The 18,767-nt window shown below is 34.4% G+C and overlaps 2 protein-coding genes and 1 long non-coding RNA gene across 4 annotated transcripts; 2 read left to right on the forward strand and 1 right to left on the reverse strand.

The window, feature by feature from the left end:
• The first annotated feature begins 1,351 nt into the window (after positions 1 to 1,351).
• Positions 1,352 to 3,454, forward strand: LOC142219828 (uncharacterized). Its single transcript, XR_012717794.1, has 3 exons — positions 1,352 to 2,061; positions 2,127 to 2,490; positions 2,555 to 3,454. It is a non-coding gene; the product is annotated as an uncharacterized LOC142219828 (long non-coding RNA).
• A 1,468-nt stretch (positions 3,455 to 4,922) lies between these two features.
• Slbp (Stem-loop binding protein) lies at positions 4,923 to 6,103 on the forward strand. Its single transcript, XM_075298118.1, has 2 exons — positions 4,923 to 5,123; positions 5,176 to 6,103. Exons 1-2 carry the CDS (start codon positions 5,031 to 5,033, stop codon positions 5,767 to 5,769), a joined length of 687 nt encoding a protein of 228 aa, XP_075154233.1. The 5' UTR covers positions 4,923 to 5,030; the 3' UTR covers positions 5,770 to 6,103.
• Positions 6,104 to 14,320: 8,217 nt separating this feature from the next.
• Rpn2 (Regulatory particle non-ATPase 2) lies at positions 14,321 to 17,747 on the reverse strand. 2 transcript variants are annotated; one of them, XM_075298120.1, is made up of 3 exons: positions 17,612 to 17,747; positions 16,605 to 17,556; positions 14,321 to 16,545 (listed from the first exon to the last, which is right to left on the reverse strand). In XM_075298120.1, the coding sequence occupies exons 1-3, from the start codon at positions 17,741 to 17,743 to the stop codon at positions 14,438 to 14,440; spliced, it is 3,192 nt and encodes a 1,063-aa protein (XP_075154235.1). In that variant the 5' UTR covers positions 17,744 to 17,747; the 3' UTR covers positions 14,321 to 14,437. The 2 variants fall into 2 exon arrangements, with proteins under 2 accessions (XP_075154235.1, XP_075154240.1); XM_075298125.1 differs by having other exon boundaries at positions 17,627 to 17,741.
• Positions 17,748 to 18,767: the final 1,020 nt, after the last annotated feature.

Genomic DNA, 18,767 nt, shown 5'->3' on the forward strand with positions numbered 1-18,767 from the left:
GCCTATTTAAATTTACATCAAACCTATTCTTTCAAAGGCTCTTATTTTAAATCATAAATAACAAGTGTACCGATTGCAGGTGTATACCACAACAGTTCATTTATTCTTACCCGAGGTATGTTTCATAAAATGACGAAAAGTTCTCATAAATCCAATAAATCCACTTATTAATGTCGCATAATATCTATATTTAAAAAAAAATAAAACACTATAACCCCTCCAGAGTATTCTATAATTTCCAAAACTTTACCGAAAAAATTAATATTTCCATATACCGATGCCGATTTAAAAATTCACATTTGCAGGTTATTTCGCACTAACAACAATACTGCCAATTCTACTCCTATGTGGGAGCACCTTATTTGCACGCACTGACTTCGACTTTGACTTCACTAATGACAAGCGTGAGTTGCAATAAGTTGTGCTAAGCCTGTCTCACGACTTTGTGTAAGGTCAGTCCCCACAACTCTCTTTTTTCATCACAACTCTGCATTCGCTACTCCCCTTTCTATACACCCATGTATGATATGTGCGTTGCGCATTCTAACCAATAGATGACACTCATGTATACTAATATAGGCGTGTTGCGCAAAGAAAAGTCGCTGAATATGAGACTTGCCAGAAATTCCCCAGTAGGCAATGAAATACTTTATATATTTACAAGTTGTACAATAAATCATACGAATGGTAAAAATAGTTCGGAATATATTTTATGTCATATGGTGGCCGTCACAACTTCTCTAAAATGTTGATTTAATTTTTCATATTGACTTACCAATTATTCCATTTAATTGTCCAACATTTTTTCATAGGTCAGGTTTTTAATGTTTACGTAGAATCCATAATTTTAGTTTTCGGCAAAGAGATATATATTTAGTGACTTTCTTAAAATTTTATTTCATTTGTTACTTTCACTTACCTATTATTATAAACTATTTGGAGTAAATTCAGTTATTTGTCTAAAATTTTTCATTTTTTTATTTCTCCCAATTGACCACGAACTTCGTTGCACAAAGAAGTATTAAAAACCACATGGTTTTTTCGTTGCATTTTAGGGTACTGTTTTGTCAAAGTTTTCTCATATTATCTTCAACACCTTTTCAAAGATTTCGTCAACAGTTTGGCAAATTGGAAGAATTCGCAAGCAATTTGAAGATGTATTGAAGATGAGCTGATTCAAGTCAAGTTGAATTTATATTGTAAATTAGATTTACCCCCAAACTGAAAAGTTGTTGCATTTGAAAAACGCTCATCCTGTGTTTGTTGGCCTGTTTTTTGTTGAGAACGCGATTTTCTCAACATATATATTTCCTAATTTTTTGAAAAACTGTTGAATTTTAGCATTTTTCAAACGTTTGTGTTTATTGGGATTGTATTGAAGATATTAAGTACTCTTTTAATTGTATCGAATACTCAAAAAATTAGTCAGTAACGAGTGCTTGTAATCAAATACTCGTACTTGTATAAACACTGCTGTACTCAGTGATGCCATGCGTAGGGAAAAATCCTTTTTTGTAGGGATTTTTTCCTAAAAGTACATCGGTAGGGAAAAAAGGAGAGATTTTTCATGTTTTCTACAAATGTAGGGAATTTTTCCAATTTCCATAGTTTACTACATTTTGTAACAAGAAGAGTACTTTTCCTTAATATTCCAGATATTTGAAGATCCAAAATATATGGTAGTTAAAGCTTCAACTAATGGAATACGCGATTCACCGTTAACGATGTCCCAATAAACACATGATGAGCGTTTTTCAAATGCAACACCTTTTCAGTTTGAGGGTAAATATCATTTTAAACATAAATTCAACTTGACTTGAAACAGCTCATCTTCAATACATCTTCAAATTGTTTGCGAATTACAAACAATTTGGCAAAATGTTGACGAAAACTTTGAAAATGTGTTGAAGATAATTCGAGAAAACTTTGACAAAACACTACCCTGAGATGCAACGAAAAAACCACATGGTTTTCAATACTACTTGGACAACAAAGTTCGTGGAAGAAATACAAAAATGTGGAAATTTTTTAATAATCAATTGAAATTGCTTATAATAATTGGTAAGTAAAACTAAAACAAGAAATGAAAACTTTAAGAAAGTCACTAAAATCAAATCTCTTTGCAGACAACTAAAATATTTGGATACTGATTCTTGGACACATTAAGAGGCTGGCCGATGAAAAATGATAGTGGCTTATCGAGAAGAGAAAGTTTCCATAAATCAAAGTGCAACCAAAAAAACTTGGTATTTAGGCTTTTCCATATCAACAACTACTGGATGATAATTCGCATTACATCGATAGTTTAATTTAAATCGCATCATCGGTTTAATTTGTTATTTTCTGAATTGAAATTGCTGGAAATTTATTCCAATTATTTGGTCATCAAGTTCCTGAAAATTGCCAGTATTTTAATAACAACAATTTTGTAACACCAACGTTCTTGAGGAAATCACGAAGTACGTGGTCAGTTGGAAGAAATACAAATTGGTAAGTCAAAATAAAAAGTGAAATGAAAACATAATGTAAATCACAAAACTCGATTGTTTTGCAGAAAACTAAAATCATTGGATGGTATATTCTTGGAAGATGTTGGCCGATGAAAAACCGATGAAGGGAACAACAAAGGAAAGTTTTCAGAAAACTTACAAGGTGCAACCAATTAAAACAAAGTGCAACAATTCCTATATCAAGAACTTCTGGATGAAAATGTGCATTACATCAATTTACATCCCGTCATCAGTTTGATATTTTGTGATTTCCTCTTGCTGGAATCTATTCTAACACACAAGCCAGCAAGTTCCTCGATAGTAATTATTTCAAATTGCCAGTATATTAATTAATAGTTATTTGACACCAACATTATGGAGGAAATGGAATTATACATGTAAAAATGTTTAAGATATTTAAAGTTGTACTCATGGCTGAATAAGGAGGTTGAATCACGATAACAAAAACAACAAATTTCAATATGTTGTTTACAATTTTAAGAAGTCAAAATCAGCTGATAAAAGAATCGTATGGCATTGGTAAAAGTGGCAATTATTTATTCTGAACAAAATAATTCAAATCAGGGAAAAATAAAGGTTCAAATTTAATTGTGTCACCTATGAGTGATTGTGAAGTGGATACTTCATCCGAGGAACGCCGATATGAGACTAATAAGACTATAATACCCTCCAAAGTTAAGAATGGAAGTCAGTCATACGGATCTTCGCCATCTATTAACAAAAACAGTTTATGATGCAGTCTAAAAACTGATGTGCGTGGTATTTTGGTTCTGGAATATGTTATCAAGATACTCAAGTCATCTTTGAACAATTCTCCAGCTATGAATGCGCGAGTTTGTTTGAGATGCATTTGCTATGCAGTGTCATTTGGAGAGCTGCAATCACCATAAACATATGATTTTGACATCTTAAAATTTTGTCGAAATAAAAAAATTGTAATCATATGGGCCTATGATTTGATCTTCTTGTTCAGCCATGGTTGTATTCATAGTTTTATTTATTAATACGTTTAATAAGATAATTACATTTTGATTGGTATTATATTATTATTTTTATATATTATTAATGTTATTTCTAAGATTATTATATTTGTTAACGAAAAAAATTATAAAATTTACAAAATCTCTAGAAATTTAGTATTGACTTTCAGTTAGAACTAGGATTGACTTTCATACAAATTGTGGTTTGAAAGTATTCGCAACAATGCTAATTTTTTATTTTTATCACATGGAAAACTGTTTGAGAAATTATTGAGTAGCGATGCATTTCAATTTGAGGATTACAATTGAGAAATTATTGCTATTGTTTTGAATTTTACTGTTGAGGGTAATGTCTGTTTTTTGTTGAGAACGCGATTTTCTCAACAATTTCTCAACTTGAATATTACCCTAATCCTTTGAAAAAATGTTTGAAAAATTATTGAATTTTAGTATTTTTCAAACGTTTGTGTTTATTGGGGTTATTGTAATGATTTTATTTAGAAAAGTTCAAAAGATGTTTTTGCATTGGTATTTAATTACAAATGCGTAAATAGAGTTCATTTGCAGGAATAAACGGTGCCTCTCAATATTTTCTAACACAAAGATCACTTGCAGTGCATACGCGGATTCGTGTATATAAATGTAGGATTACATATTATTACAATACTTATAGCCTATTGGACAAGAAGATTAAGGAAATTAGTACTATTAAGTTACTGAAAAGAACTTGTTCAATAAGCTCGAATAAGTATTGTAATAATATGTAGTTTAAATGACTTGGACATTAAACAGTCCTGCATTGGTGTCAGGCTAACGTAAATATAGTAAATATAGGATTTTTATTCCGGAATATCGTCAAAAACTGCTTTACAACTGTTACATTCACAACAGTTTTTAATGTTTTAGAAAAATGTCTCTAGTGAAGAAAATAACATAAAAACATTTCAACAAAATTTAGAAAATAGCCTTTTTGACCAAATTGGCTCACTGTTGACTTAAAGGGTTGGCTAGAGGCGGCCGAAAATGAAATACCAATGCTTGTGCAAAGTTCGTAAATTGTAGAAATCTGACCTGAAGAAACACGCGGCCATTAAAGTCCACAAGAAAAATGTTGGTAGTGTTAAAAATGAGCAATGATGTTGCAATGGTCGAAATCCGAATAAAAATGTGATATTATTGAACATTTGGTCCCTTTATTGACGAATATAATCCCTGACTATTAAATTCAATATAAAATATTTGCTATTTTCTTGCCAAATTTGTTTGAATTTAGTACCATAGGGAAAATGTAGGGGAAAAAATGTTGGGCGCAGGGAAAAAAGGGAATTTTTAGGAGCCACGTAGGGAATTTTCAAACAACATCCTGGCATCACTGGCTGTACTTGTATAAACAGAGAAAAACGCGCGAAGAAACTAACTTGTGAAGAAACTAACTTGTTTAATAAGCATTCGCGTTGTAATCTGTTATTGTGTCGAATGATTTTATAATTTCTTTTGGGGGTTTTTTGCTTTTACTTCGAATCAGAGAAATTTTCGAAATATGATGGTTTGTGAAAATATAGCTACAATGTCGATAGAAAAAAGTGGATCCAGCAAGGAAAGCCATTCATGGGCAGACGACGTAGAATCTCACGTAAGTTTCAAAATCTTTTATGCATACACGACATTATTTCTCTTTGTTGTAGAATCTTGGGTCATTTAACAACAGCTTATCCGATGCAAATGAATCATCACATCGTGATATATCCTTGGAATTCATCGACAATGTGAACGAACAAAAATTCGAACGTTTATTGAAAGAAGATAAACTAAAAACCCCATTTAAAAGACGCCATTCGGAAACTCCAAGCGTTGAGACACGATCCAATAGCCCAAATAGCAGTTGTGAGAGCAATGAAGGTATAAATACTCGATACTTCAACAGTCACAAAAATGAGAAGCGGAAGCGTGCTCGCCAAAACAGTTTAACTTCATCCTCCTCCTCCTCGTCTTCATATACCGAAACAGATGCAGCAATTCTATCTCGCCGGCAAAAACAAATAGATTATGGAAAGAATACAGTGGCTTACGAAAGGTATGTTGAAATGGTTCCCAAGACCCAACGTACTCGTGATCATCCCCGCACTCCGAATAAGTATGGCAAATATAGTCGTCGTGCTTTCGATGGTCTCGTTAAAATTTGGCGTAAGCAATTGCATTTCTATGATCCACCAATGGCAAGAAATGATGCCCAGAAAAGAATGGCAAACGATTCAAGTAGCGATTCTGACAGCGATTAGTCTATTACTTGTCAGACATCCTCGCATGCCTTTCCAATAATTATTATGCCATTTTGGCTCATTCTTTGAATTCATATTGGTTTATATGTAGATCATTTGCTTATAAGTTTTTAAAAAGTCGCTGTTTAAATACCATTAATACATTACATATACCACAACTGTTACATCATATTTATAAAAAAAATGAATTAAATGTTAGTTTACTGTTAGGTGCATGTAGAATAAATGAAAAGAGAATGTAACTGAATTATTATCTTTACTATAAGTCTATGTGATTTTAAGAATGCGTAGGCTAAGACAATTTTAGCGGAAATAAAGTATTGATGGAAATGAATTACTGACCTAAAGTTCATGGGAAATAAAATATTTAACCTTTGTTTTTAGTCGGGCAGCCTTAAAATTCATGGTCGTAGTAAATCCCATGTTCATGGACGCTGAGTATGACAATCTTTCTTTTTTGTTAAATTGTTCTCTTCTAGCAACGACTAATAATGTAATATGTTCAACGTCAACTAGTACATACACGTAGGGCATGCTACACTTAGTTTATGTTTCTTACGTAGAATTTGAGAAGATTGCTCTTGAAAAGTTCTATTTTCCAGTCAGAATCAGGCCTGTGGTGTAAGAGAGTAAGGAGTAAAAATTTTTCTCGACTCAGAGCCAAGCCAAACCATAATTTAAAAATAACTTCATAAACAAATATTTACACAAATTGGATTACATTGAGAATCGAACAAGGAAAACAAAGTGGGATAAAGCATTTACTACTCCCAACATCAAAAATGGGTATTGGGCAATAATTTCTAGAACAATCCCAGCACAAAATGGAGCACTATTTCAGCAGGATTGTAAGGGAGAGAGGCACTACCAACTGCTTGCAAAACAACCGAATCAGCGCTGATTTTTGCAGCTTCTACAGAGCGCCGATATAATTGCCCATTTTAATAGAAATATTGCTTAGAAGTGATATAAAATCTTTAGTATAGCATTGTTGGCAGGAAGGAAAACAGAACTACCTTTCATGCATCTATACACACAAAAAATTATCACAAAATTTTTTTCAATTGAACACTTAATTCAATTTGGAAACGGATTCAATTAATATGTTAATTGATTCAATTAATTATTTATGTTAATCAAATCCGAATAAAAACCAATTAAAAAAATTATTGATATTTGTTACGTTTCCAATTAAAATATTAATTGACTCAATCAATTTGTTAATCAATTCGGAAATAATTTTCAATTATAAATGTGATTGAAATTTTGTCCGTTTCCAATTACACATATGATTGATCCAATCATCTTTTCATTTCATTTATTTAACAATTAGTAATACAAAGCCTTTCTTTTTGATTGAGTTTGAATAATTTTGAGCAATGGAAAGAGAACAAGAGAATGGGTATTTATTCAATAATGTATGATGAAGAGATCAGTCTGTGGTTGGGTTTTTGTTTTTCGCGGTAAGAAATTGTGAAGTGTGAATACCGTTGCGCTAAGAAATTGTGAAGTGTGAATACCGTTTTCCATTGAAGCCTGTTTACACTAAACGGACTAAAATAATATATTTTTTATTCATTTCTTTTATTGACCAATTTTATTTCGTGAAATTGACCAATCAACTCCATCATTTGATCAAATATATAAGAATATGTTTGCAATCAAAAGTTGGTTACCGTATTGATCTATTAGCATTATAATTTTTTTCACTCCTAGTTTTCTTAAAACCAAGAGCGGTATGGGTTTGTTGGAAGATTCACCTTGAAGTTGCGGTGGCATTAAATTGCATTTTTTTTTTTAAACTAATGAGCTGAATTATGTAATGGTAAAAAAGTTCTTTCTTTTGGATTTTAAAATATGAAAAATATTCGAAAATAATAAAAAAATATGTATTTTCCATTTATATTTTTTCTATTTTCAGAATTTGCTAAGTATCATCAATATAATACCAAATATTACATTAGGTTAGGTGGCAGCCCGGTGTATCAGGCTCACTTAGACTATTCAGTACATTGTGATACCACATTGGTGAACTTCTCTCTTATCACTGAGTGCTGCCCGATACCATGTTATGCTCAATGACAGGGGACCTCCTTTTTATAGACGAGTCCGAACGGCGTTCCACAATGCAGTAAAACCACTTAGAGAAGCTTTTTAAAACCCTCAGAAATGTCACCAGCATTACTGAGGTGGGATAATCCACCGCTGAAAAACTTTTTGGTGTTCGGTCGAAGCAGGAATCGAACCCACGACCTTGTGTATGCAAGGCGGGCATGCTAACCATTGCACCACCAGCAATATTACATTGCTTTCCCATTATATTTGTCTTTGATTGGTTCAAATTTTAATGTAGAAATTTTAGAAGGGAATTGTTACACACAAAAAAATTTTTCTGATTCAATCACGAAATTAATTGATCCAATTAATTTTTAATTGAAATGTCTTCAATCACAGAAATGATAGTATCAATTAAAAAATCAATTGAAGGTCAATTAAAAAGTTAATTGATCCAATTAAAAAATTAATTGATACTATTATTTTTGTGATTGATTTTTGTTTCAATTAAAAAATTTGTTGAATCAATTAAATTTTTAATTGAATATTTTTTAAAACTCAATTAAAATTTTAATTGGAAAAATTTTCGCGAAAATTTTTTGTGTGTACTAAAATTAAATTACCGAGCATTACTGAGGTGGGATAATCCACCGCTGAAAAACTTTTTGGTGTTCGGTCGAAGCAGGAATCGAACCCACGACCTTGTGTATGCAAGGCGGGCATGCTAACCATTGCACCACCAGCAATATTACATTGCTTTCCCATTATATTTGTCTTTGATTGGTTCAAATTTTAATGTAGAAATTTTGGAAAGGAATTGTTACACACAAAAAAATTTTTTCTGATTCAATCACGAAATTAATTGATCCAATTAATTTTTAATTGAAATGCCTTCAATCACAGAAATGATAGTATCAATTAAAAAATTAATTGAAGGTCAATTAAAAAGTTAATTGATCCAATTAAAAAATTAATTGATACTATTATTTTTGTGATTGATTTTTGTTTCAATTAAAAAATTTGTTGAATCAATTAAGTTTTTAATTGTATATTTTTTAAAACTCAATTAAAATTTTAATTGGAAAAATTTTCGTGAAACTTTTTTGTGTGTACTAAAATTAAAATACCGAGCTCCTTAATATACCTTTTTATGCTAAAAGACTACAACTGCAAAAGAAGATTATAAATCTACAACTTGGAACTAAGAACTGAACCTTAAAATTTTAATTGAAAAAATTTTCGTGAAACTTTTTTGTGTGTACTAAAATTAAATTACCGAGCTCCTTAATATACCTTTTTATGCTAAAAGACTACAACTGCAAAAGAAGATTATAAATCTACAACCTGGAACTAAGAACTGAACTTGATATTCTATGCAGGTAATGTTTAACAAAATCAAGTTTTAATTGAATAATTTTATATTTTTCTCTAGCCGTATGCATAAGCTTTTTTCTTTTATTCAGTATTATGAGATGTAATATAGTTTTATTTGGCCTGTTTCGGCTTTTTATATTACGTTGTTGAATAAATAAATAAATTGCACAAAATTTAATTCGAATTATTCTGTTTACTTCCAGACAAGGCCGTATTCAAGGGGGGGATGAGGGGAATCAACCCCCCCCCCCCCCCGAAATGAATCAATATTTTTATATAAATAAATATATATTTTTAGCTGCATAGAAAAATCTTATCGAAGATGTTGAAGAAAAGCTGGAGGTTTTATTTTGAAAAACGCTTACCTATAAAACTTGCACAAATCATAGAAATTTAGTTGAAAAGCCCGTCAAACGACGGTCGAAAAAAAACAACTTGTTTTTGTTCTCGCACCACAAATTTCATTTTTGGAAAATGCATTTCTGCTTTTTATGTGTGTTTGTTGTTCTTTTTGTGAACATGACTTACTATGTTTGGCCATAGCAACAACAACGAAACAGCCAAACACACATGTGTAAATGAAATGGCGCAAAACCTGCGAAAAGAACCTGCATAATTCAGCGATCGAAGCAATAAAGAGATATTTCCAAACGTGCACATTCTTTTAAAAATTTTGGTCACTTTGCCAGTTACTCAGGGATGGAAAATACAATTTTTAAGAAAGTACAAAAATGGTATTTTTTGAGCGGAAGGTACATTTTACTAAATTTCAACAAAATTTTTTTTAAAGAAATAAAATTTTGCAAAAATTTTCTATAGAAATAAAATTTTTACAAAATTTTCAATTGAAATAAAATTTTGACAAAATTTTCTATAAAAATAAAATTTTGACAAAATTTTCTATAAAAATAAAATATTTCGAAAATTCTATATAGAAATAAAATTTTTCAAAAATTCTATATAGAAATAAAATTTTGACATTTTCTACCGAAATAAAAAATCGATTGACTATGTATTTTACAAAATCGAGATTTTCTTCCCACATGAACATGTCTGTTTTGCCATATTTGTAAAAGACTATTAGCAAATAAGATTGATAAAGACTTTCTCAAAATATTAAAATATTTTGTCAAAGCTATTGTACCATAAATCTGATATCGACTCAAAAATGTATACACAAAAGGTACTAAATCATTCGCGGGGGTACTACGGTACTGACCGGGGTGAAAACGTTTTGAAAAAAGTACTATAGTACTGCCCCCCGAATTAAAATCCTGGCTACGGCCTTGCTTCCAGAAAAAGTAATTTAGCTTACAGGCTGCTGATTTATTGGAAATCTAGGCGTATTTACACACAAAAAAAATTTTATGATTTCAATCACGAAAATCGCGGATTCAATCATTTTTTTAATTGAAATGTCTTCAATCACGAAAAAGATGGTATCAATCACCCATTTTGATTGAAAACCAACACGATTTTCAATTAATAAAAAAATAATATTTAACTTTTGTCACGGAATCAATTGATTTTTAACACAAAATTCAATCACAGTTTTAATTGAATCAATTAAAATTTTAATTAATTTCGCCACAAAAATCAATCAACTTTCAAAAAATCAATTTCAATCAAAAAATTTATATATTGCGCCCCCAAAACGTAATTAGTTTTATTTGAAATAAAATAAAATGTTTGTTTCTTATAATACAAATAAATTCGGTTCTTGTCATTTGTGTTTTGTTCTAACATACACATACAATTACTATCAATAACAACTATAGGGTGAAAAAATAAACTATATAAATCATTATCTTCCTTATAATAATAACCATGTCAGCATGTTCCTTCTAATATGTAGATGCGCCTAGATTTCCTATAAATCAGCATCATGTAAGCTAAATTAGTTTTTCTGAAAGGAAACAGAATAATTCGAATTTAATTTTATTCAATTAAAAGTTAACTTTGTTAAACATTACCTGCATAGAATATCAAGTTCAATTCTTAGTTCCAGGTTGCAGATTTATAATCTTCTTTTGCAGTTGTAGTCTTTTAGCATAAAAAGGTGAATTAAGGAGCTCGGTAATCAAATTTTAGTAACAATTCCTTTCCAAAATTTCCACCAACATTTTGGGCGGAAGCTGTTAACACCGCCAATTACTTGAATTACTGTTAACACCAATCGTTGAATGGGGAATTGCCAATAAAACTATGATTAGGTAAGAAACCATCAATTAAACATTTGAGAAGTTTTGGTGTCCGATCGTATGTCCTTATAAAGGACAAGACAAATGGAAAATTGGATTCTCGCTCCAAATAATGCATCTTGGTTGGATAATCTGATGAAGCAAAGGCATATCGACTGTGGTCGCCAAGAGAACTCCATATAATAATCAGTCGCGACGTCAGGTTTGCCGATGAATCACAATGCGAGATTGATATACTGCAAAGGAAGAAGAAGAACACACATACCAGCAGCAACAACAATCAATCGACAATAGTAGTATAGATGATAGTGATGCAGATATGAATGACTTCGAAGGATTTCGAAAATTATGAATATATTAAAGCTGCTTTTACTGACGAACCACTTTCTTGTGACGAGGCGATAAATTCCACAGATGGTTCAGAATAACTTTTGGCAATAGAAGATAAAATTTTGGCACAAATATTAAACGGTACCTAGGAGATTGCCGAACAACCACAGGATAGAAAAGTTATCGCCAACAAATTTGTATTTCGTACCAAAATCGATAAGAAAAAGGCTCGTTTAGTGGCAATCAGCACTAGACCCGATATTCCGTTTGCCGTCAATTTTTTAAGTCAGTTCAACTCCAATTACATTGGAAAGCTGCTAAACAGGTACTAAGATACTTGAAGGGAACGGTCGACTACGGGCTAAAGTATACTAAGAGTAATATTCAATTATATGGAGTGGTAGATGCCGACTGGGGATCGAATCTATCCGATAGACGTTCTTATTCTTGGGAACTTAACCAGCCCACGCCGTGTCATAGGACGGTCCTCGTGGCGCTTGACCTATTGAAAGTGTTCGATACGGTCAACCATGCCACATTATTCGAGGACATCGAGAACACGTCCCTACCGGCAGGGGCGAAGCGTTGGGTTCTGAATTATATGTGTGGACGCCAGTCGTACGTGGAATTCAGGGACAAGAAGTCAAAACCCCGTAGAGTTAAACAGGGAGTTCCACAGGGCGGGGTGATATCTCCGGCACTGTTTAACCTCTACCTGTCCTCGATACCACCCCCTCCTGACGGCGTCGAGATTGTGTCTTATGCGGACGATTGCACAATCATGGCATCCGGGCCCATTGTTGATGACATTTGCGATCGATTAAATGTCTACCTCGCTGATCTTACCAGTTATTTCACTGCAAGAAATTTGAGGATATCTCCCACCAAATTCTCAGCCACACTATTCACTACATGGACGGCGGAAGTAGGCAGGCAGTTGAATGTCAGAGTCGATGGCGAAACAATTCGGACAACAAATTACCCCAAGATTCTCGGGGTAACATTCGACATTCAAACCTTGTTAACTACATATAAGGCAATTGGCCGGTCAGTGGTAAACTATGCAGCGCCAGTGTGGGCACCTCAAACGAGCGATACGCAGTGGAATAACATACAGACCTGTCATAACGCTGCCCTTAGAACCGCAACAGGATGTCTCCGCAGTACACCCCTGGACCCCGGCAGCGGAGACGAAGATCATCCCAGTGCGTCGACACAACTACATGTTGTCAAAGCAGTACCTCTTGGGTTGCCATCGAAGTTGTCATCCGAATCACCATCTTGTGGATAGACAACCTCCACCCAGGAATGTAAAGGTTGATCTTCACCTTCTAGAGCCAGAGATCCAGCGTTACAAAAGAGAGCCTCTAGATCAGGCAGCATACCAGACAGGTCTGAACAGGATTCATGAGGATACTGTAGCTGAAGCGGTGAGAAGCTACAAGGTTAATCCTGTTCTCGGAGTCCGACCGCCCCCCATTGCACCGGAGGAGAGAGACCTCCCACGGCAGACAAGGGTAGTTTTGGCCCAACTAAGATCAGGCAAGTGCAGCCGCCTCAATTCATACTTATCAGTGATTGATAGCAGCGTAGCTGACGTGTGTCCCATATGTAATCAAGGGCCACATGACACTCGTCACCTTTTTTCTTGCCCAGCTAAACCTACCTGTCTCACTACCAGAGCACTCAGGACACACCCCATCCTTGTCGCAGTGTTCCTTGATCTGGCTACCAGTTCAACTACACAAGCATAGAACAAAATGGATGAAACTACATTAAAAACTGTTACAACAACATTCTGGTTTTGCCTTGATGTCTTCTGGGGCTATCAGTTGGGAAGCTCGCAAGCAAAGAACGGTGGCATTATCAAGCACAGAGGCAGAGTTGCTTGCCAACATTACAATTACAACACTGTATTTTGTAACATCTTTTTGTATTTATGTTTTATCTAATCTCTTTTGAAATGTCATTTATTATCATTACTTTATCCTATTGTACTAAGATTCAAATTTTACCAGTTAGTCTGGAATAAACCACAAGTGAATTAACTACACTTTTATCAGAAAATATTCAAAATACTACGAAGCTCTTCCAAGAAGTAATTTCATCAGTTCAAAAAGCCCTATGTGCAAGGATTAAGTCGTAATGTATACATTTACAAGCCATAACATCCAAAAATACAGCCTCAGTATTCTGTGCAAGTAATTAACTGGCCAACCGGCTGCTTGTTAAATTTCTTAGTTTGTTTCATTTATATACATATAACTTAGCTAAGAGGTATTATAGGCTAAGGCAGGTCATTTGTACTCGTTTAGGAATATGTCTCTAGAATCCAGCTGCGTCCTTTGACATGAAGGAACGTAATAACATATTGTATCAATGTGAACTGGTCGACAGTCACCCCATAAAACCTATAACATGTTGGATTATTCGACTTTTTACACTATGCCAATCCTGATCCATAAAATTGACTTTCGATCAAGACGATCGGCAACGTTTATCAAGAATAGTGACCAATCACGTACATTGTCGTTATGACATTCATTTGTTTTATTGGTTAACTCCGAAATATAAACATTTAAATCTCTCACTTTTCAGGTGTTCAAAATATACTTTTGTAAAATTGAAAGAATTTTATTATATTTAATTGAAAATACGACAATTGTATATAGTATGACATGTTTTTAGAATTTTAAATTATGTTGTCCTTAGTCTTCTACATATTCAAATGGCTCTGGTGGCTCTGGTTCTTTGACATCGTCATTCTTGGGACCATAGGCTGCTACTGGTTCAACTAGTTTTTGATCTTTTGTTTTACCTGTATGCTGCATAACAATAATGCCCCCAATAGTTACATCTTTCAAAGGGACATAAGACTGATTTTCGGCAACGCTCAAAACTTTGAGTTGTTGACGCATTACCCTTGCAGGATTTTCTAAGATTTCAAATTTTGGTTCTTTCTCCATTTTATCTTTATCATCTTTTTTCTCTCTATCCTTTTCGGAAGATGAATCCTTTTCTTTATCGTCATCTTTTTTAACAGTTTCCGATTTCTTCTTTTTATCGTCTGATTTGTTCGATTTATCGTCGGACTTCTGCTCTTCTTCTTTTTTGGATGTTGATGGGGATTCTTTGTTTTCTTCTTGGTCGACATCCATTTTATCGTCCTCTTTCTTGTCTGCCGTTTCACGGCGTTTCTGACGGGCGGCTATGGACAAAACAGCTGTGGCTACTTTCTCGCGTTCTTCTGATTTCTTTTCTTCCAATGGAGCAGGATATGCATAAATCGAAGGTCTAGCAGCCGATTTGAATTTCATTTGTGGCATTTTTAGGTCCGAATTCAGACCAATGACGCAAGTGGGCGTAAAAGCGAGAGAAAGAGCGTGAGCCAATGGGAACCAATACCAATACTGCGTAAACACCAATGTTCCTACAACTGCTTGTAAATTGGTGTGACCAGTTCGAGATTGCAATGATATAGTGCAATTGCGACCACCGGCATCTATAATTCCTTGTGCTAAAATAGCACCAAATTTTGCCATAACATCTTCATGTTTATTGCAAATCACTTCGTCGTACAAAGAACGGAAGAATGTGGTCTTGGGGCATGTCTGATCAGTATGTTGTATTAGAATCATGGCTGATGCAATTAACGCCCCTTGCCGTACAAAATTAACCGGATCCAATCTTGCCATGGGTTCTAACAAAGCTATGGCATCGCGCAAGCCTGTGCCAGCACATGCTATTCCTAAAGCCATTGCAGCACCGTAGCGTACATGAGGATTGTAAGACTCAGCTAAAAGACTCACCACAGAGGGACATTGCTCTGGCGTACGGAACAATATGAAACCAATAGCTGTTACAGCAGCACGACGAACATCATCATTGACATCGGATACGGCCACATGTAAGAGTTTACGTATAGCTTTATTACTTCCGGTGCCATTATATGCCATAGCTATAGTATACATGCCAGATCGTCTCAAAACTGGGTCTTTATCTGTTGATAGACTTGTTATTAAAGGATCGGCTTCTTCAAGTCGGGAAAACATGGTAAGTGAAATTCCTACGGCTAAGCCCCGCAGAATTTTTTCATGTTGAGTCTCCTGTGCGTATGAAACCATATCTTCAATAGCTTGGGCGTTTTTAGATCCCAACATAACCATGCCCATTGCAATACCAGCTGCTTCTCCGGTTACGGCATCATCTTGGTATAGATTGAATTTCAGCTGCTCGTATAAATCCTGGCGATGAGTACCCATCGCAGCCAAACCAAGCCCTAAGCATCCACCATGACGTACATTCTCGTTTTGAGCATCTTTTAATTGCTGTAGTAAGTAGTCTATTATATTTGCACCATGATTAGCATGGATCAATCCCAAAGCGTACAAACCGCCTCCTTCAGAGTACCCCGAACTTGGTCCTGCTTCTTTGGGTAAATAGCTTTGCATTAATGCCAACGAATCTTTTTCATGGCCTCGATGGATAACACCTAAAGAAGCGGTTGCCGTTAATTTAGCCCAATTCGTGGCTCTTGCTAACCAATCGAGATTATCCCGTAGGAATTGATCGGAGGTTGTACCCCCGTGCATAAATCCGTTAGCAATGACTGTAGCCGTGTGACATATGGAGACACGCACAGCTTCTTTTGTAGCTCGCAAAATTTGTAGGTCGGCATGGTTACTACGAATTAGGAACTGCAGTTGCAAATCGATAGTCACCTCACCAGAGAGAATAGAAATAAGTTTTTCAATGTTCTTTTGATGGGCCTTTTCTAAATCGTTAAGGGAATCGACCGTGCGTTCAATCTTTGAGTCTGTCAAATTTGTATAAAACTTTAGACAAGTATTTTTAAAGGAGAAATATAGTATTTACCTGTTGTTTCTTCAGATTTTGCAGATTCCTCCTTCGTTTTCTCCTCATCATTTTTCGAATTGGACGAGGTCGTACCTTGTGGTTTAAATATACTAGGTAATGCTGTTGGGATAGGCGCTGTCTCCTTTAGGGCCTGCAAAACATTGCCTAGAAATTCCTGCGTTGCTGATTCATACAAATCGAAAGCAATTTGATATGCCATTAAATTATTAGATTCCTTTGAAGACCTAGTCAAGTTATCCAATACTTCCGCTACAGCTAAGGGATCTTCTAAAAATATCAAACATTGACACATGTTGACATAATCGGGAACTCCTAAATCACGATATAGTCCAACCAAACAACGCAACACCTCATGTCGAAATCCCCTGTTCTGTATAAGAGACATGGTGACATTGTAAGCGTATGCCAGCATACCGCTAACATCATCTGACTTCATTATAGCAGACTCAAATATATCCATACGCCTAGTTTCCAAAGCAATACCTAAAGCCTGACGATATTGTCCATCGTCCAGACAACGTTGTATCATACGATTAACAATCGCCTCTAGGCGAGAATCCACAGCCTTGGCCTCTTTAGCGTCCTCAATAAAAGCCACACGCTGCGCAATATAGAAATCAATACATTTGGCTATGATTGTTTCAGTGTATTCGTTTCGAGCATTCACATCGAATAAGTCGCCTGCTCCTAAGGCATACGTTAACGCATCCTCAAAAGAACCCAAATGATAAAACACTTTGGATGCTACCATTCCAGCCAATTTATTTTCCGGAAATGTACGATCTTCATGAAGCATTTCAATTTTCTCTATTGATTCGGAAATTTCTGGCCAGAACTCATCGACAATGTGATCAAGCTTTTTTAAGGCGAACACTTTTAAGTCTGGCATTGGCTCATCGAGCAATGATATTATTCCAGCCGCCGAAGTAATACTCATTTTGTTGTAATCCTACGAAACAACAATATTATTTAAGAGTATGAATATATTTACTTGAGAAACGAACTATGTGTGCTTGCACCTGTATATATCGGACAATTTGCAATTCAATTTTATTTTTTATTTTAATGACACCAAATGTGTAATCGTTGTTCCACCAAAAAATGCAATTCACTGACGAGCTAAAACTAAACGTCATTGGTGACAATGTTTATTGGTTTTAGAGTTTCGATGTTCTAATTAGTCGTAAATGTAAGGTAACGTAACAATAACCATTTAGACTACAGTTATAATGCGTCGTTCATATTATAAGTTTATATGGACAGTAATGCGCTTTACAGACTATCAGTTATTCCGGACGGAATGTCGGTGTTTGTAAAGAATCTTACAGTGTGTCGGATCGATACGACTTGTCGGCGATGACTAAATAATCGGTAAATGTGTTATCGATCCCATAAACATGCAGCAGTATCGATTATGCCTTCGGACTTAACTTATAATGTGCACAATATATGGGATATGTTCGACACGAGCACTGTCGTCCGGAATAACTGATAGTCTGAAAAGCGCATAATGCCCGTGCCCAACTTTTCGATTCACACCACATATTTCCCATCGTGGCATATTGCGCCGTTCATAATATAATTTATCTGTTCGTTTTGGAACTTTGAAATGCTGTTTGGGAAGGAATACAAACTTTGTGAAAATTTGCTTTGGGCTATTCCCCATCAAGTTGTAATAAAATTTGCACCAAAGATGTATAATTTTATGCCTTTTTACTGATTTAAGATGGGTATTAAGTTCGATTTTAGCCACTAAAATCGTAATTTTTCACGATTACTTTTGTTTAATAATCCATTTTAAGGAATACAAACTTTGTGAAAATTTGCTTTGGGCTATTCCCCATCAAGTTATAATAAAAGTTACACCAAATATGTATAACTTTATGCCTTTTTTTACTGATTTAGTTTTCACTTTAGCGATTTTAGCGGCTTCACCAAAACACTAAATTAAAAGTACAAAAATCTATATGAAGACGATTATACTTATAAAAAGTCTTGCAAAATAATGAATGGAAAAGATCTAAGGAATTGATTGTGAACCATTTTGTATTTATAATTTAATTAAATTAAAAAAGTAACCGTGAAAATAAGCGGGTTTTCAGCTTGAAAACTTAAAGGTGAGTACTATGTTCGGGTTTTTCACCAAAACACAAAATTAAA

The sequence above is a fragment of the Haematobia irritans genome, chromosome 1, assembly GCF_050003625.1.
Source record: "Haematobia irritans isolate KBUSLIRL chromosome 1, ASM5000362v1, whole genome shotgun sequence".
Lineage (NCBI taxonomy): Eukaryota > Metazoa > Arthropoda > Insecta > Diptera > Muscidae > Haematobia > Haematobia irritans.